Source organism: Drosophila miranda, chromosome 2 (assembly GCF_003369915.1).
Source record: "Drosophila miranda strain MSH22 chromosome 2, D.miranda_PacBio2.1, whole genome shotgun sequence".
Lineage (NCBI taxonomy): Eukaryota > Metazoa > Arthropoda > Insecta > Diptera > Drosophilidae > Drosophila > Drosophila miranda.
Window position 1 is genome coordinate 12835207 of NC_046675.1, and position 17929 is coordinate 12853135.

The window sequence follows — 17929 nt, forward strand, 5'->3', positions numbered from 1 at the left end:
CAATACAGACATTCATAATACATACATTAATTAACGAGCAATATCTTGTCTTGAGACAATTCAAAACAACAATTTCCATTTACTTAAACTAGTTGGTTGAAACTGGGCTGATGTCTATGTTTATTTGGGAAATAATTAAACTATATAATTGTACGATTTCCGCGAAGTTCAAATCTCAATTCGTATTCATTCAATAGAACGTTTTGGACCAAAAATTTCAAGTGATCAATTCAATAAACAAGGGGTTCCATATCCATAAGATAAATGTATAACAAACGATTCATAAAATTGGCTACGATATGACACCCACCACACCTTAAATTTGCTTCATATCCTCCGGATGAGAGCAAGTGACTTCAGATGCCGTGCCTGTGCGGCGGATATCGGGGACTCGGTTCGGGTCTACGGGTTGTACATAAATACATCAATAGTACATTACATTCATATTTATCTCAATAGTTACGTTTATAGTATAGTATGTGTTCCACAAGTTCCATAGGTAAAATGCCTCAAAAAGTGTGTACCAAAAACAGAGTACATTATAAGGTAAATCTCAGTAAAATTGGGCTCCGCAACGCTCGGGTCGGTTGCTTTTGTTTGTACACATGTATAGTAATAGTAACAGTAGTAATTGGGCTTTGCTTTTCGCATAAATGTACATTTAGTAGTCGAACGTAAGTAATTGGTACCTTCAGTTGGTTGTACAAAGGAGTGCTTGTATAGTGTATAGATGGGTTTGTTGCATAGTATAGTCCAGTTTTCTTCTTCTACTTGTATATGTATATAATATATAGTATAAATATCGGGGTAGCAACCACTGGCTTCTACAACTGCTACAGTTTTGTGCCCATAACATTTGCTTTTCTTCCCATAAGGGCAGAAGTAAAGAAGGGTTCGAATTAATCTGGGGGATTGGGTTATCGGCTTGGTTATTGATTTGAGATACGAGTCCGTTTTCTTTGTGCATATTTAACTCTTGAGCAGGTTGTTTGCGCGCTTGTTCACGCCATCCATGCGAACGTTGTTGGCATCGCCCTTGGCGTTGATACGATCGACTTGCTTGTTTTGATTCTCCAGCTCAGATCCCATGTCCAGGGCCATGTTGCGCAAGTTGCCCAGCATTGAGTTTACTTGGCCCAGATTCTCGTCCATTTCATCCTCGCGTGCATCGTTGGTTATTCGTGCCACATAGCCAGACTGTGCAGGTGCACCCATGCCACCGCGCTCGCGCTCATCGATCACTCTTTGGGGCTGACTGGCCACAACTTTGCCATCGTCGTTGCCCTTCCAGGCGCTGTCTCCATCGTCTTTTATGTTCACCTTCTTCCAGGGTATTACGCAGATGCCGCAGCACTTCTCCATGCCGCTGAGATTCTTTTCGGCCTCTCGCATGTCAGCATTGATGCGGTCCATTCCCTCCTCGATGCGATCCAGCTGCTCTCCCTGATCATCAAGGGCTACCAGGGTACGAATGCCCGCCTCCTTGCTTTCGTCCATGAGACTCAGCATGCGGCGGGTGCTTTCCAGCGATTCATCTGCCACTGTAGCTGACTTCAGCTGCAGCTCCTGGAGCTCTGTGCGCGGTTCGTTCTCCACAGCAGCCATTTTTAGACTTGATTGCCTCAAACTGATGACTTAACAAGTGGGTGCGACTTCGATGTTGTCTAGTGTTTGGGGGAAATCTGTGTTCCCAGTGAGTCACACACAATCAAAAAATCCCGGATGCTTGTGTCGACTGTGTCTGTACTGGTGCGCAGATATGTGGTTTGGTAGGTTTCAGCTCGTTTGTGGACTTACAGGAACTTGTTATCAAAATTCAGCAACAGTATTTACTTGTAATAGATTTTGGCAAATAAGATTTTTCTCATCCAACGCGAATTTTTGTATATACATCAACAGTGAATTTATCGGTATATCGGTCTGACCACCCGTCTGAAAAAAAAGAGCTTAGCCCACTTAAACCCCATTTATTTAAACATGAGTTAAGCCGCCGAAAATACTAATACTAATAATAATAATTCTCCATCCTATCATTCATCTTTACTTAAAAAAGGACCATGATATCTTTCACCTGAAATTGTCATTATTTTCGGTAATATATTAAAATACCCCTTGGCCAACAAAGTGTTAATCGTTCCCCGTCAAGGATTGGAACCATATTACTTGATTTGAATATTCGATTTGATATAGCTAAATAGGACTCTCAGCGCTGAGCACATTTTCGAATGATGAGCTAATTTCCTACAAGATTTATTAATTTAAAGTACTTATTTTTAAAATAAGGTTTAAGGAAAGAGGTCAGTGTGTAACGCAGTGTGTATGGGATTTTACGTCTTTGCTGGCATCAGGCATCCGCATTGAGTATGGCCATTGGATCCACGGATGACAAGCATTTCCTAAATTCTATAATACCCTCTACCCTAGGGTATGCGCAATGGCCATTTTGTGAAAAAGAGAACAAGGATAAAATATACGGCTGACTACTGAAATATACCGTCTCATTTTCAAAAATACGGTATTATATAGTTTTCGTCAATCAAAGAAGGCGACGAAATGAAAAACTTTCAAGTGCTGAATTAGTTTATTTTATCATATTCAGTATATAGTTGTGTCGTGTCGAGTGTGTCTCGGGAAATAAGAGCTAAGAAAATTATTGATATTTATTGAATTTTTTCGAATGACTAGTGTTGGAAAATCTTTTTAAAATATTAGCGGCTTTGTTTTTGGTACAGCGTCGGTTCTGGCGTTCGCAAATTGTTTTTCATTGTTAGTGGCGTTTCTTTTTGACAAATCAAATTTACTTTGAGTAGCCAATTGGGCAAATTATTAACCAGACGAAACTAAATAACGAGGACAGTAATGGACGACTCCCGTCGCTCGAACGCGGCCAACGAGGAAAGTATTTCCATGTACTTGTCCTTTGATGCTGACGACACGCTGTCCAGTGTCAGCAAATGGCAATCTGCAGTGGGTAGCCACAACAGTCAATATATGGAGGTGCACAGCTCCAAGATGGAAGCCAATTTGGACAAGACTGTAGAAGATACGGAGATGAAACGGGCCGTCCTCCAGGATCTGCACCACTCCGAGCCAAACTCGCCATTGAAACCATTCGACTACTGCTTGTTGAACAAGCACAACGCTTTGAGCTCAACTCCCTCAAAGAAAATCATGGCAGCAGAGTCGCTGGCAATGCCTGTCGAAATGGATAATGCGGAGAACAAGGAGAACTCACTGCCCGATGAGAATCCAGGCGGTAATAATTCAACAATTTCCAGCTCCTTGGAACTGACGGGTACCACCGTGAAATTCAATACTTTGAAGACTGAAGACTCCACCTCGGATGAAGTCTCAATGCAGGAGGTTGCTAAGCCGAATATCCTCAACACCGTTTACCCTTTAAGTGCAAATGTGGTCCTAGAGAACATTACCGAAGGTGAGTCTTGTCCCTATCCCCAGTATTCCCGTAATTCTGTGTTAAACCGATCCGGTTTTCAGTGTCCAATGAGGATTCGTCGGTTCTCGCTTGTTCTCCAGAAGTTAAAGATGTAAAAGAGACTCCCCCAGTCGCTGATGTTGTCAACGAAGTCTCCGAGCTGCTTTCCAAGGCTCTAAAGATATCCAGCGCCATGAATCCGTCGACGAAACCATTAACTTTCGAACCCACCAAAAAGCGAGTATCGTTACTTCCTAAAGCTTCTGGGACCTTGCCGCGTCCACGACGCTCAATGTTGCCAACAAGCGCTGTCGAGACGCGCACCTACTCCTTCAAACAACGCATGTCCGTTGTAGTGAAAACTACGCTGAACAGTCCATCCCGCAAGATGGGCGCAGGCGGCGGGCTATTAGTAAGCCGCCGGAGCGTTTTGCCTATACCCAAGACCAAATCTGGCATTTCGCGCATGTCCATATCCACCACAGGGAAAAGTTGTCCCAAAAATGTCATACCAGCCGCTTCGAAGGCCCCAACTCAGCCCGCATCTGATGCAGTCTTCAATTGCAAGTCTTGCGGAGCCACTTTCCGTGTGAAGAGCCTGCACGATATGCATGTTCGCATGCACGACATGGTAGAGAATGGACCCAAGACCCTAAAGAGACTAAACGGCAATCCGAGTGCCACTGGCGGGAGCAAGAATCGTTGCCCGTTCTGCGACAAGAACTTCGCCCTGGAGCGTACTCTGCACATTCATCTGATGCAGAACTGTGACAAAATACCACCAGCCGAAAAGCGCAAGCTGGAGTTCACAGAACTTAATCATGTGAAGAAGGCGCAGCTACCTAAAATAGCTACTGTAGGTGGCGGTGGTCCACCAGTTTTGAATGCACACAAGGCACCACGTCTTCAAATTACACAACCAATTGGAAAGGGTAAGCTTTAAGTTATCTAAAGACAGGATGGAACTGTTCTAACGCTTTTATCTACCATTCTAGCTGCCCCTAATGGAGCCAAGGCCATGGGACCGCCGTCCGTGAAAAAGGCGCCAAAGAACGTTGCCCATGCTGGTGTTTACCGTACGCCCACAAAGACTGTGCCATGCAACATCTGCAAGCAGCCGTTCAAGAGTATACTGGAGTACACCAACCACTGCATGACGATGCACTCGAAGAGTCAGACCATGAAGGTCGCCGCTAAAGATGAAGCACCGAGTGCTAAGGATTAAATCAAACATTTTGTCTTTACTCTAGCTAAGTCTTAGTTCCAGTGTAATTTAATCTCCAACAACCGACGAACAAAAATACACACTTACATAATCACTTGGACTTCTTTTCGGGTGGGGGTTTCATGTCCACACCCTCTGTCTTTATATCCAGCGGCCCCGTGGCATTGTTCATATCGGTTGCATTGATTCCGCCGGGTGTCATTTCATCCCCCGCTGCCAAGGGCTGCTGCTGGAGATTCTGTAGCATGGGAGGGATGGGCGGTGGAAACTTGCGTAACAATTCGGCCAGCAGCATGTCCACACGTTGCTTCTGGAACAGAGTGCCGCTATTTTCATCCTTCACAGCGCTGGCATCTTTTTTGTCCGACTTGGACTTGTCGGACACTGCAGAAAATTTTCGACTTAAACAGAAAACAGAGAATTTGCAAACAAGTATTGATGCTTACAAACTTTGTTGGAGGAAAAATCCCAGGTGTATCCTTTGCTGGGGTGATACCGGGCATAGCTGCTGGCCTCCTCGAAGGCAGACTGAAGATTGACGACTGTGTTGAGCTGAAAGCAAATGGGCTTAGCTTAGCTCAAGAGTACATTAATGGAGTACATACTATGCGTGCATTGATGACGTTTGCCAAATCGGGCGCCTTGTAAACAGTGCCTCCAATTATGTAGTAGTCGGCAATGGGTGTCGCTTCCGAGGGATTGTGACGATGCTGTTTGCGTATCACATACAGAATGGGTTCGGCCACATGCAGTAAGATGTACTCCAGTCCAATCATGTTGCTGCAAATAAAGTTATCATTAGCCAAGTGGATTAGTGGATGAAGAGCGAACCTACTGCAGATGCTCGGGTCCCAGCCGCTGCATCCGTATCGTCTCGTTGTTGCACAAATGGTCGTAGAACGGATTGGATTTGCGGCAGAAGTAGTCCATGACAGTCTGGGGGCTCAGCGTGGCCATCATCTGGGTGTCATGCCAGGATAGCCGCAGATGGTTCTCTGGCGCATTGGCATTGGCTTGGGCCATTTGTCGGTTCGCCATGGCTGCCAAACTGCACGTGCTCCTGCTACTGAAGAGGTTACAACAGCTCTTGCACTTGGCTTCGGTTTGCTTTGAGGGGCAACAAAGATAGCGCGTTCTTTCGCCGGCGACGACGACGACGTTGGCAATGACAGATGCAATTTAGTGGGTCAATGACGCAGAGCGCGCTTCTTTCCTATTTCTCGGTTTGTTTACAACCTATTTTTAGCAGAACGCTGCCACTTTTAAACGTTTAGCAGTACGCTGATGCCTTTTTTGATTTATTTGTTGTGTAATAAATAATTTAGTCCCGCTGTCGCGTATATTTTCGCTACTGTGTCTGCTCCGAAAAACTCCGCGAGAATATTGTAAGTGAACCAACAAACTGGGATTCGAGTGTTTTCCGCTATCTGCATGCTCCATGCCATGCCATCCGTATGCACTTTTCTCCCAACAAACAAATACACTGTTTTTGTTTCGATTTTGTTTATACTCTGTTTTTGCTTGTGCCGAGTGGGCAGCACTCGCCGCTCAGCCGAGTGGGCAGCGCCGGTCTGTTTGGAACGGGATGGCAGCGCCGTCTGTTCGGACCGAGATGGCAGGCCAGGCCAAGAAGAAGCAGCGCTCAGCTACATATATAAATGAGTTTAAAAATAAAAACATTCCGTTTTAAATCAAACTGATATTCAATTTTCCGGGCGCGCAAATTACTATACGCGCCACACACACACACACACTTTTTGGTCAAACAGCTGGCTGACCGAGCGAAACACACAGTACCCGATGCCGCTGCTGCTACAAATACAAGCAAACAATAAGCACTCATATTAAAGTTTGTTTGCCGCTCTCACGCTCTATAAACGGTCAGAGAACTTGGCCCATTTCATCCTCAATATTGGGAACCATATCAGTTTGTTCTGTTCACTTCGTCGTGGCGCACGGGAGGAATCAAAGACACAGCAGCGACGAGCTTTCGCAATGGTAACCTATCATAAAATCAATAACAATTGTTAAACAAAGTGTGTGTACTGGTGCGTGCCCAGGTTGGCGGGCACCCACTTCCACTTCATTTGTACATAGGCGACTCTTGGCGCCACAGCCTTGATCATCTGCACACATCCATTATAATTAGTTGATTCCATATATTTGTGTACATATGTACGTATGTTTTTGTAGGCGGCCAGTCAATGCCGCAACGCACATAGTCTCGTGTACATGTATGAGAACGTTCTTTTTTTTACGCCTCACCTTGATTTGCGAAAATATTGTATAGATATGTACATATATGTACACACATACGTATGTTTCGTGTGCGTGTGTGTGTGCTGTTTCAGTGGCAATACGTTTTGTATTCTTTGATGCTGATTATTCCAAATTCCTGCACTCCTTGTCCTGCGCCGATAGCACTGCCAGCATTTTAGCCCTGAGTCCCAGTGGACGGTAAACTGCTGGCAGTGTGGGCATGTTTCTTTTTCTGATGCTGTCCTAACCCATACCATATATTATGTGTATTTCCTGTGTATATTACCCATAAATATGTTCAGTGTGCTAAAAGTTGGTCAGCGAAAAGAAACAATTCTGTTCTATTCTCTTCTAGATTGTTGCACCCTTTCATACCTTAAGCGGGCACAACGACAGTAGGTCCGGCCCAGCCCAGTCTCATTGTCAGTTTCAGCGATATGCGCTACATAAAACCGGAGCCGTATTATGAAGTAAACGATCAGCAGCACCGAATCTATTACAGCATCCACTCTCCGTCCGCCAAGTGTATCGGATATACTAACACTATTTTAATTACAGGGGCTTCCACCGTTCAACGTTACTGGCAGCCCGTTCAATGTGGTGCCCATACACAACTATCCGGAGCTGATGAAGGACACCTGTGCTCTGATCAATGCCGAATGGCCCAGATCCGAGACGGCGCGAATGAGGTCCTTGGAGGCTTCCTGCGACACATTGCCATGTAGTTTGGTCCTCACCACAGAGGGCATGTGCCGGGTTATAGCGCACCTCAAGCTCAGCCCGATCACGGCCAAGAAGAAGGCCTGCTTTGTAGAGTCTGTTGTTGTAGACAAGAGCTACCGCGGCCAGGGATTCGGAAAACTGATCATGAAATTTTCCGAGGACTATTGTCGAGTTGTGCTCGACCTGAAGACAATTTACCTATCAACCATCGATCAGGATGGCTTCTACGAACGCATCGGCTATGAATATTGTGCGCCCGTCTCCATGTACGGGCCGCGTCACTGCGAGTTGCCCAGCTTACAAAATGCCAAAAAGAAATACATGAAGAAGGTCTTATAGACATCAACGCCAGTAGTAGTAGTGAGATTGGCTACGTTGAACAGTGCCGAGCAGGAACAGCAGCAGCCTGTGGCCGTTAACTAGTCAAATTTGGTAAAAGGTTCACCTGCCAGCAGCTGTGCCGTAGTCTGATCGCATTTTACCAATTTAGGGGAATGTGCCACAATGCCACACGCGCATTGGTAGTTGCAGCATAAGCTTTTGATTCCATTAAACCGATAAGCAATATTCATTTCATGATACGCTTGTGTTGATTTTTTAATAATACTTTCCGCGTGTATTTTGTAAACTTTTTGGTTCTTTTTGTATGACAAAATTCAAACCGATTTGTTTTGTTTATTTTTTTTTTTAATCCGTTTGTTTAAGGCATGGTACTACAGATGTTATCCTAATCCTAAATGAGGTATTTGTATGTAAAATAAGTTGTGTGAACTTCTGATGATGTGTTACTAGTGTTTGCTCAAGCGTGTGCATAATTGCTTTCTAGACGAATAACTACCTGCCTATGATGATAATAAGCTAAGAAAATAGCTCAAGTATCTTCCAAACGAAACATAGCATAGAAACATATCGAAGCCCTAGCATTAAGCACTCAACGAAGGCAATAACTTATAATAAAGATATGTAAGAAATTGTAAATGCCAAAAAAGCCTCAAGTCTGTTCCTGGTCGGAAGTCCCCGTCTCACGGCGGAAGCATCTTCCTGTATAATGAATTATGTATGCACATCAGACTGTTCATCTGTTCTGACAAGTTCAAGTTCACGGTTGCGACATCTATGAATTGATGGTCTGCTGGTGTGTGGCGTTATTTTTATGCAGCTATATTTGACGGGGGCCCGCTAGCATGTCGGTCGGCTGCCCAGCGAGCGTCATGCAAAATTCTTACACAAAAATAAACACCAGCATGATGTAAGGGGCGAAGAGAGATCTCGACTGCCAGAAAACTGTCGCGAGTCTCTCTCTCTCTCTCTGTGGCGTACGCCAATTTGTTCTTGGCATTTCTCTGAAAGCGGAAGCTGTTTTGGCCTGGGGTTCTACGGGTTTTTTATGGTTACACATTTTTAAAATACCTGCCCGTCGTTTAATGCGACAGGTGCTAATGTTTTCAAATTCTAAGCGTTCGATGCCAACTGACACGATATTGCACGTAATTTCAATTAAATTATTCAGAATGGAAAGTTTTATTGTGCGTTCGCTCACATTACATATAGGTATGTACTTATATAGATGGTTAGTTTGACTTTAACAGGCTTGAATATGAATATTCTAGACATCCGAAATGATTTCGCATTTATATGCACAGCAGTCGGATTTGTATTTGATTATTTATGATGGATTGCTTCAGGCACTTTTTGGGCTTTTGCCGATGCCGCAAACCTTTCCATAATGCTCCGGCTGGTCCAGGCTATCAACAATGAACTTTCCTAGATCGTATTTGGAAACTAGACGTCCTGGTGCCTCGTCGTAAACCACGGTATATCCACTGGCCGGTTCGTCGGCAATGTGAGGTGGCAGAATGGCAATCCAATCCAATCCCGAGGCCTTTGTCAAATCCAGCATGCGCTTATGTTCCTCGTTCAAACGGTGAAATACAGCGGGCACCTCGTTAAGGGGACGCCACAAGAACGAAGACATGACAATGGAGAACTTGGTGAGCTTTTCCTCCTTCATTGCCTTAATGAGGTTCTCCGTGCCACGTGATAGTTCGGTGGTGGCCTCCAGTTTGTTACGGGTGCCCAGAACAACACAGACGCCATCCACGCCGTCAATCAAGCGCTTTACATCATCGTAATTGGTGGCATCGCCTTTCACCAGTTGAACTTTGGATTTGAAACGTTCGGGCACAGTGGCCTCTGTACGATAAAGTAGGCGCACCGTCAGACCTGCAAGAATCGATTCGTGTAGGGTCCAAGTTCTGATGAATTAGAATACCTACCTTTCTCTATGGCGTGGTCTACGGCACACTCTCCGGTCATGCCGGTGCCACCAATAACTGCAATGCGTTGCATAATTCAGACTCCTTACTTCTCAATGGCACTCTGCGCGTTTTCCCAAGTCCACACTTGTTGCAATTCACTGTTAAAACTGCGCAAATGCTAGTTATCCAGCAAGAAAGCAAATCAGAAATAATTCCAGTAGTTTCGTGTTCCCACCTGAGGGACCGGCGTCAGCTGATTGTGGCTTCGCACACAAGCAAAAACAACGCACATATGAGACTTGTTTTACGAGTATGTGTGCATATGAAGAATCAAGTGTGAAATAACACAGGTATGCCTATCATGGAAGTCATATTTATTTACAATGGTTTCGCTGGCAATTGTCATGGTTAGTTGTATTTAAAACTTAAAATTATTAATATGGCAGCCTTGTATTTCGTCCAGTGCTGTAAAGTGTGGCGGCGGCCACAATTAAATATTTAACGGCTATGCTTGTGATTCATCGGAATATGGATTTTCGGCCGGATTCTTTGTACGTCTCAGCGTAAGTCCAAGCTTCAGTTCACTCATGAAATCCATTGCTGGTGGTGCTGCTTTTCGTTCAGGTCGTGGTTTAATGCCGCTTATTGTAGCTGCCTTTTTATCTACCTTCTGCAAGTGCAAGTGTGAGTGGGATGTGAGAAATTAGATCGTCAATTTGGAATCAATTTGTTACCTTTAGTGCCACTCCATTCCGTATACTCTCCAGGAACGCATCACGATCTCCGCCCGCAGAAGCAGTGGGTGCAGCTTTAGGCAGATCTGACTTTTGGATTGCTCTTGGAGGTCCGCCCGCGGTTAAAGCTGGCATCGGCGGCGGTGGTGGTGGTGGTGGACCACCAGATGTAGTTGCAGCCGGCATTGGGGGTGGCGGCGGAGGAATGCCTGATGCAACTGGACTCGGCCTTTGCTGTGGAGGTGGAGGAGGCGCATAGACCGCAGCTGGTGCTTTGATCGAAGGTGCTGGTTTGATTGGAGGTGCAGGCGGTGGTGGCTTAGAACCCGTTGCGTATTGCACGGCCATCATCGAGCTGGTGTTGGGCAAAATCGTTGGCTTCGGAGGCGCTGGTGGTGGGATGCGCATTGTGCCTGCTTTTCTTTGTGGCGCAATCGTGGCGTACGTTTCGGGCGCTGATTTTGGAGGACCAGAGGGTCGCACTTGACGCATGTCAATGGCGGCCGGATACGCGTACGTATTGTTAGCTGTCACAGCCGATGGCGGCGGAGGCACTTTCGGCCTCATTACTTGATGTGGCTGAGACTGAACCTGGGCGGGAACAACTGACCCAACCTCCTGCTGTCTGAATGGCGTCTGAGCTGCTGGCTTCACCACAGAAGGCATATCCATATCCGAGATGTCCACAAAGCGTGATGTGAGCGAGGCGTAGTTGGCGAAACTCGGTGTGGGACCTGGCTTCAAAATCAGTGGTGTTGGCGGAGGTGATGGCGGCGGAGTGATCTGATTGTTTGTTGAAATTGTAGCATAGAGGAGTGGGCGTGGCTGGTGTTCCTGAACTTTCGGCTGAGCCTGAAAATCCTGCTTTTTGGGCTGCGTTAGTAGAAGATTGATCAATAAGAATTGCACTTTTCTGTTCAGCTCGATCCCACTTACCATCCAGGTGAAGTTCGAATGGACAATCTTCTTGACGACATCCTGGCGCCGCATGTCCGCTATGTCCGCCTCCGTAATACCCCGCTCCATCATGTACTTCCTCAGGACGTTGTCGTTTGCATCGGCGCTCAGGTCGAAGGCGTTTCTTGTGCGATCCCGCGTTACGTCGCCGGACACATGCTGAAAGTTGACGGGGCCGCTGATCTCATACTTGGACCCCTTGCTGCTGACCAGGACGCTTGTGGCGAAGCTGGGCCCTGCAATGGCAGTTGATGGCGGGGCGCCGAGGTAGCGGTCCAAGCTGTTCGATGAGGAAGAGCTCTTCATGCTGTACAGACTGGCGTTGTCGGCGTAGGGCGTGGTTCTGGCTGTGACAGCGGGAGGTGGGCGTACGGCAGGTGGCGGATGGGCAAAGACGTCGCTACTTACTTGCATGGACGGCGGCTGAAACGACAGAGAACAGCAGCATTCAAGTCAAATGTATGTGACATGGCGAGATGATTGCGTAGTGCACTATTTTGTTGTTGTTGGCCATTACCACCCAATAACCGGGCCCTTTATGGCTCCTAATTATGTCATAGACATAGGCCCGTCTCTGAATGGCCGACAGACGGTCAAGGTCGTCGGACAGGTTGGCCTTCCGTAGGTATAGCTGGAGCATTTCGTCGGTGCCACGACCCCGCACATCGAACGTCTTGCGGAAATCGAGGGCCTTGCCCTCCACATGTCTAAACTCCACGGGCTCGGAGATGTACGCGTACGAGTAACCGTCCATACTGCGCCCAACACTAAAAGAATCGGATACGGATACGAGTTGGATACTGCGTTAATACGGTTCCAATAAGACGGCCGCCCCATCCACTGACTTGGCACACAGCCCACTCGGAACAAACTCACGGACTCCCTCCCCTGCCCGTTTCCACAGTGCGCTGTGGGCATTATCTTGTAGCCAATTTACAGATAAGAAGTTTATCAATTTGGGGATTCGGATTGGTGTTTGGTCGCGTGACTCATAGCTGTCTCATCAGTCACCAGGGAAATTCACAGAGCCACCTCTCAAACGCAGTTGGTAGAGGCAGCAGCAGCATGCAGCTCGTGTCCAAGACACCTCGTAATTACCGTTGACTCGTACACCGAAAATGTCCGTCCAATGTTTCTCAAGAGCTCGGGAAGATCGCAGACGTAAGGAAGCCGTAACCGCAGCCGGAGCAAGTTTGAACAGCAGAAGGCAGTTGGTCGGACTGATTAACGGCAGTGGTATGTCATGTTAGGCCCTGGCGTTTACTCATTTTGCAAAGCGCCTTATCTAGAGTCACTGATAACTGGGGACCAGGTAATCACCTAGAGCAGCGTCGACATCGACAGGCCAGAGCCAAAAGAAAATATAAACAATGAGCATGAGCTTTGTTTCGGTAGTGGTACTCCACCTGTCATTTTGCCTAGTATGTGACTAATGTCTGCAGAGAGCGGAAACTGGTTCGAGAATATTGGGCTTGGACTGATCTTAACATGAAGGCACAACCCCCAGTGAGGTCTCTTGAAACGGAAATAAAGGAGCATATACTATTTGTAAGGGATGGCAGGCATGTAATTTTTGTCTGATCTGATCATCATGTACTAAGTAGACCATTATTAGACATATTAAAAATATATATAAATTTTTTAACACAATGAATAGCAAAGTAGAATTTTTTCGTTTACTTATCTTCTACTAAGTAGAATCAATAAATATAGGGCAAATCAAAATATTAATGAAGCACGTATTGCTGGCAAATCTCAGGACTTAAGGCTATATGTCCTGAATTTTCCATCTAAAGTGATGCAAATAGAAAAGTTTTATTTTATTGCAGTAATATCATAGTTTATCGAACTAATTCGATAAAAGCTATCTTCGATTTTGAGGTTAGGCTTTGATTCTTTCACCACTATCGTTCAAAAATATTTATACTCATGCCTGGCATTAATTGTCAAATCATTTAGTTTTCGGATTTGGGGCTAGGCCAAAATCATTCTCTAACGTGTCGGCAAAGTCGTCGTAATTTTAATCCGAAAAAAATTGAATCTTGTTCGAATTCGGAATTGTCAGAAAGTGACAAAAAAAAAAAATATTTATTGGTCCGAAAACTTTGAAACTTCTTGCAGAGCAATGGCTGACGAGAATTTTGAGAGCTTGGAGCTCAACGAGGGGGTGCCCGGTGAGTATACGCTGGCGGAGATTGAAGTTGGCGACGAGTCGCAGCTGAATTTCAGCCACCTGCCGGATGCCACAGTCCTGGCACCCAGCGAGGGGAACAGACAAGTGAAGCGAGTTCTCGGCCAGGAGGAACTGGTCCAGCTCTTTACCAGGCCACCGCCACCGCCACCGCCACCCATCATCCAGATGTCCAATGAGGTGGTTCTTCAGCGCACTCTGGAGCATCCTGCGCTGAAACAGATACTCCAGGAAGCCGACGGCCAGCGAGATTTTGATCCGGCAACAGAGCAAATGAAAATACGCGAATTCTTGGCAGGCGTCACCAACAGTAAGATGACCACAGAGGAGTCGGTCTTTCAAGGTAGACTGCAGTCCCATTCCCTCTCATCCCTCATATCAGAAGATTGCGTTCTCGTTGCTCTTTCCCCCAGCACAACGCATGAGCACGGGATCGACTGGGTCCCGCATCTACAAGTGCCGTCACTGCGGTGGCAAGTACGACGCTGTGTACTTTCCCGGTCACATTTGTTCATGCGAAGACGCCGCAAAGACCGTCTGTGAGGCATTCGGACATCAGGATAAGCCACGAGCAGTGAAGACGTCGACGGAAATGGAAACGGTCCCGGCGCCACGTTATGTTCGAGCCACCGAGCGCATCATCTTGGAAAATCAAATACGCCTACGCCGCTACATGAAGGACGAACTGAAGTACGATGTCACCACGGGCGTAGACAGTTTGGTGCCCAGGAAGACCGGCAAGCAGATCAACGAGTGCAGTATATGCGATCGGCAGTTCGTGCATTCCTCTGGCCTGGTGCGCCACATGGAGAAGCATGCCCTGAACCTGATCACCCCACAGGCCAATGCGCCATCGAACCCGGCTCCGCCTGCCCCCGGCCTGGCCGTAGTGATAAAGTGCAACGACTGTGGCCGCATCTTCTATCAAAGCAAGAAGGCCATGGAGCATGCCCGTGTCCATTATCCCGATCAACCGAAGTTATACGAACCACTGACGGCTGAGAACAAATCCGAAAAGAAAGATTTCTGTAAGCATATGCTGAAGGGGGACTGGCTTCTCTTTTGTGTGCAGTCAAAGAAACGAAGTGTCCATCAGAAGCAAGAGAAGCGAGCGTTTGAGGCCGGGCCATCTAGCACCCTGATCCTCGGTAGCGTGCTGCAATGCGAGTTCTGCGAGTACGTATTTGCGGATATTGAGAAGCTGCTTGTCCACTCGGCCGCTCACGAGGCGGAGAGGCGCTTCGAGTGCACCACCTGCGGCATTACAATGATCACGGCCAAGGAGGCCAGTGTCCATTTCCAGACGGAATGTACATTCATGCGCGAGGAACTCAAGCGGCTGGATGTCGCTCTGTTTCGGTACTTTGTGTGCAATGTGTGCGAGCAGAAGTTCTCCACCACAGACCTGCTGCAGGAGCACCGGTAGATGTCGATCCACTTCCCAATCTCATTCCATTCCCTTTCATATCAAATTGTTCTTCTCTCCAAACTCCTAGATACATCTACTACCATTACTTTCCACGCCTCACCGCCGACGGCAGTACACTTGTGCTGCCCTGCGAATATTGCGATGCCAACTTCACACATGCCCACGAGGTGGAGAGGCATAACCAGGAGAAGCATCTGAACAAGAAGAGGCGCGAAAAGGAGACGCGCACCAACGGCCCCAGCTACGGAAACGGCCGACTTCGCCAATACCTGTGCGACGTCTGTGGAAAGTCGTACACTCAGTCCAGCCATCTGTGGCAGCACTTGCGCTTCCACCAGGGTAAGTGTCAGCTGTGTCAGCGTTGTCCCTGGCCGATCACCAGCTCTCCCGTGGGCCTGACAGGTGTCAAGCCCTTCGCCTGCCAAGAGGCCAATTGCGATAGGAAGTTCACCATCCGTCCGGACCTCAACGATCACATCCGCAAGTGTCATACTGGAGAGCGACCGTATCATTGCTTGGTGTGTGGAAAGCGCTTCCTCACCGGCTCCGTCTTCTATCAGCACCGTCTTATACATCGCGGGGAGCGGCGCTACGAGTGCAATGAGTGCGGCAAGCGGTTCTACCGAGCCGATGCCCTGAAGAACCACCAGAGGATCCACACTGGCGAGAAACCATATAGCTGCCTCTTCTGCACAAAGACATTTCGCCAACGCGGAGACCGGGACAAGCATATACGTGCACGACATTCCCATTTGGACGCCAACTCGCGTCTTATGATGCAGATGCAGAAGTTTCAGCTAGAGTCGGCGCAAGCAGCAAAGGCCAGAATCCGGCAAGAGCAAATGGGCGACGGTGACGGCTACTCGGCGGAAGCGTCAGGATCTCATGTCGGTCCTGACGAAGATCTTCCAAACAACTTCGGTACGGAAGAACAAGACGGAATGTATTGCGATCCAATAGATGGATTCACTTCAAGCCAATTTGAGGTTCAGCAGTGTGTGGAGGAGGCTGAGCCCACGCCCATGAATGAAGATGTAGATCAAGAAATAATTTTTTACGAGAGCCCAGAGCCGACTATGACAATTTTTTATGATCCAAAGCCAGAACCACAGCTAATGAAACAGGAGATTCCAGTGAAACCCGAAAGACCAAAGCGTAAAATTGTGGTGGTGAAGAATAATCCATCTCTACCGTTTTATCCAAATTCGTACCTGTAAAATTGTGTAAATATGTTTATATATGCTTTTTATTTAAATCGTACCTGTAAAATTGTGTAAATATATTTATATATTCTTTTTATTTTAAACAGGTCGCCAAATCGTTCTGCGGCTTGAAATATAAGTGCATGCGCTTATCGCACAAAAATACCGATATGATTTTTGCAACTACCCTGTCCATCGCCAATTTGATCCGAACTGTGAAAAACAAATCTGTGGATGATAAATCCCACAGAGATATCCATATTCATATCGCCAGACAAAAAATATCACCTACAATTTTAGTATTAGCTAAAATATATATTTATCCTTCTTTCTTTTAGTTTTTCATCGGTATATTTTGAAAATGAGACGGTATATTTCGGTATTTTTCTGAGGGTCGCACCGTATTCCTAACGATAACTCGGCACAGTTGACACCTCTAGTTCCTTCTTTCTTTTCGATTTTTCTCGTATAGACGCCAACATGGGTTTCGCTACTCTCTGGTACTCTCATCCACGCAAATACGGCCAAGGCTCCCGATGCTGGTAAGATTTGGGTAGCCCGTGATCTAGCGCATCGAATAGTGCATAACTTGTTTAAATGCTTGCCCCGACTCCCCGTATTTTTATGATTTTCGCATGCTTGTAGAAAGTGAGGTTAATCACGCCCAGCTCTTGTTACACGCATGGCACTACCATATTTGCTATATTTTCTATTGAATGTGAATTCGTTGCTGAATTAAATGCTAAATGGTATTTGCCCCCGGTTGAGTACGGAAATATGTGTTTAAACATGTTGGACAGTTTCCTTAATTAAGGGTGGCCAAAGTAAAGTTGCATGCGGCACGGCGTCATTCCTTTATAGAAATGGTGCAGCCGACTGCAGCGATAGCTGTGCTATTAACTTTTGCCAAATCTCAAACAATCTATACATCTATACACAATCTACTTATGACTTGTTTAATTCCAGCCGTGCCTGCTCTAACCCTCACGGTCTCATCCGCAAGTACGGTCTGAACATCTGCCGTCAGTGCTTCAGGGAGTACGCCAACGACATTGGATTCAAGAAGGTGAGCATTCTATTACAATAAAGTTTGCTATTATCCAAAAACTAATCTCTGTTTTCTTACAGCTGGACTAAGCGTCACTTCTTATTTTAGCGCGCACTAAGCATGTCTAAAAACAACATTCGTTATATTAATATAAGCAGTCGCCATCAGTGCGGAGGGGATTGCGTAAATTAATATACCAGTATGCTGCACCACATAATTTGATCATTTGGAGATTTAAAGAACAAGAAAGCTGTCAGCGTGTGCACTGTGAATAATTGGAGACAACTGATTCCACAACATCATTTTCAACAAGTAAAACTACGCAAGAACACGTATATTTACATTCAACACTTTGTAGAACTACTAGTTGTTTAAATCGCCGTCTGATTATACCATAACAAGAACCGAAAACCACTGTGTTATATTTTGACTCGGCTGTGATACACTCCAAGGCAGCAGCAGCTTTA

General features: G+C 46.4%; 8 protein-coding genes across 12 annotated transcripts; 4 read left to right on the plus strand and 4 right to left on the minus strand.

Annotated features, from left to right (window-relative positions):
* Window positions 1–96: 96 nt before the first annotated feature.
* Window positions 97–1923, minus strand: LOC108155369 (synaptosomal-associated protein 25). Its single transcript, XM_017286133.2, has 2 exons — window positions 464–1923; window positions 97–402 (listed from the first exon to the last, which is right to left on the minus strand). The coding sequence occupies exon 1, from the start codon at window positions 1603–1605 to the stop codon at window positions 970–972; it is 636 nt and encodes a 211-aa protein (XP_017141622.1). The 5' UTR covers window positions 1606–1923; the 3' UTR covers window positions 97–402; window positions 464–969.
* A 665-nt stretch (window positions 1924–2588) lies between these two features.
* Window positions 2589–4755, plus strand: LOC108155366. Its single transcript, XM_017286130.2, has 3 exons — window positions 2589–3436; window positions 3499–4368; window positions 4432–4755. Exons 1-3 carry the CDS (start codon window positions 2860–2862, stop codon window positions 4659–4661), a joined length of 1677 nt encoding a protein of 558 aa, XP_017141619.1. The 5' UTR covers window positions 2589–2859; the 3' UTR covers window positions 4662–4755.
* LOC108155368 (mediator of RNA polymerase II transcription subunit 6) lies at window positions 4692–6191 on the minus strand. Its single transcript, XM_017286132.2, has 4 exons — window positions 5497–6191; window positions 5267–5441; window positions 5108–5213; window positions 4692–5045 (listed from the first exon to the last, which is right to left on the minus strand). The coding sequence occupies exons 1-4, from the start codon at window positions 5697–5699 to the stop codon at window positions 4753–4755; spliced, it is 777 nt and encodes a 258-aa protein (XP_017141621.1). The 5' UTR covers window positions 5700–6191; the 3' UTR covers window positions 4692–4752.
* Window positions 6192–6260: 69 nt separating this feature from the next.
* LOC108155370 (N-alpha-acetyltransferase 80) lies at window positions 6261–8631 on the plus strand. Of its 2 annotated transcripts, XM_017286134.2 has the most exons (3): window positions 6261–6659; window positions 7276–7390; window positions 7479–8631. In XM_017286134.2, the coding sequence occupies exons 2-3, from the start codon at window positions 7358–7360 to the stop codon at window positions 7980–7982; spliced, it is 537 nt and encodes a 178-aa protein (XP_017141623.1). In that variant the 5' UTR covers window positions 6261–6659; window positions 7276–7357; the 3' UTR covers window positions 7983–8631. The 2 variants fall into 2 exon arrangements, with proteins under 2 accessions (XP_017141623.1, XP_017141624.1); XM_017286135.2 differs by lacking the exon at window positions 7276–7390 and having other exon boundaries at window positions 6264–6659.
* A 509-nt stretch (window positions 8632–9140) lies between these two features.
* On the minus strand, window positions 9141–10154 carry LOC108156553 (flavin reductase (NADPH)). Its single transcript, XM_017288073.2, has 2 exons — window positions 9920–10154; window positions 9141–9866 (listed from the first exon to the last, which is right to left on the minus strand). The coding sequence occupies exons 1-2, from the start codon at window positions 9990–9992 to the stop codon at window positions 9325–9327; spliced, it is 615 nt and encodes a 204-aa protein (XP_017143562.1). The 5' UTR covers window positions 9993–10154; the 3' UTR covers window positions 9141–9324.
* Window positions 10155–10277: 123 nt separating this feature from the next.
* LOC108156552 (formin-like protein 3) lies at window positions 10278–12774 on the minus strand. 2 transcript variants are annotated; one of them, XM_017288072.2, is made up of 4 exons: window positions 12691–12774; window positions 11572–12015; window positions 10636–11508; window positions 10278–10571 (listed from the first exon to the last, which is right to left on the minus strand). In XM_017288072.2, the coding sequence occupies exons 2-4, from the start codon at window positions 12004–12006 to the stop codon at window positions 10407–10409; spliced, it is 1473 nt and encodes a 490-aa protein (XP_017143561.1). In that variant the 5' UTR covers window positions 12007–12015; window positions 12691–12774; the 3' UTR covers window positions 10278–10406. The 2 variants fall into 2 exon arrangements, with proteins under 2 accessions (XP_017143561.1, XP_017143560.1); XM_017288071.2 differs by lacking the exon at window positions 12691–12774 and adding an exon at window positions 12110–12354.
* Window positions 12775–12979: 205 nt separating this feature from the next.
* On the plus strand, window positions 12980–16750 carry LOC108156550 (testis-specific zinc finger protein topi). 3 transcript variants are annotated; one of them, XM_033389332.1, is made up of 5 exons: window positions 12980–13140; window positions 13714–14126; window positions 14197–15205; window positions 15280–16435; window positions 16522–16750. In XM_033389332.1, exons 2-4 carry the CDS (start codon window positions 13718–13720, stop codon window positions 16427–16429), a joined length of 2568 nt encoding a protein of 855 aa, XP_033245223.1. In that variant the 5' UTR covers window positions 12980–13140; window positions 13714–13717; the 3' UTR covers window positions 16430–16435; window positions 16522–16750. The 3 variants fall into 3 exon arrangements, with proteins under 3 accessions (XP_033245223.1, XP_017143558.1, XP_033245225.1); XM_033389334.1 differs by lacking the exon at window positions 12980–13140 and having other exon boundaries at window positions 13515–14126; window positions 15280–15551; window positions 15615–16435; XM_017288069.2 differs by lacking the exon at window positions 12980–13140 and having other exon boundaries at window positions 13514–14126.
* A 96-nt stretch (window positions 16751–16846) lies between these two features.
* On the plus strand, window positions 16847–17873 carry LOC108156554 (40S ribosomal protein S29). The gene is made up of 3 exons (XM_017288075.2): window positions 16847–16956; window positions 17381–17480; window positions 17543–17873. Exons 1-3 carry the CDS (start codon window positions 16895–16897, stop codon window positions 17549–17551), a joined length of 171 nt encoding a protein of 56 aa, XP_017143564.1. The 5' UTR covers window positions 16847–16894; the 3' UTR covers window positions 17552–17873.
* The last annotated feature ends 56 nt before the right edge of the window (window positions 17874–17929 follow it).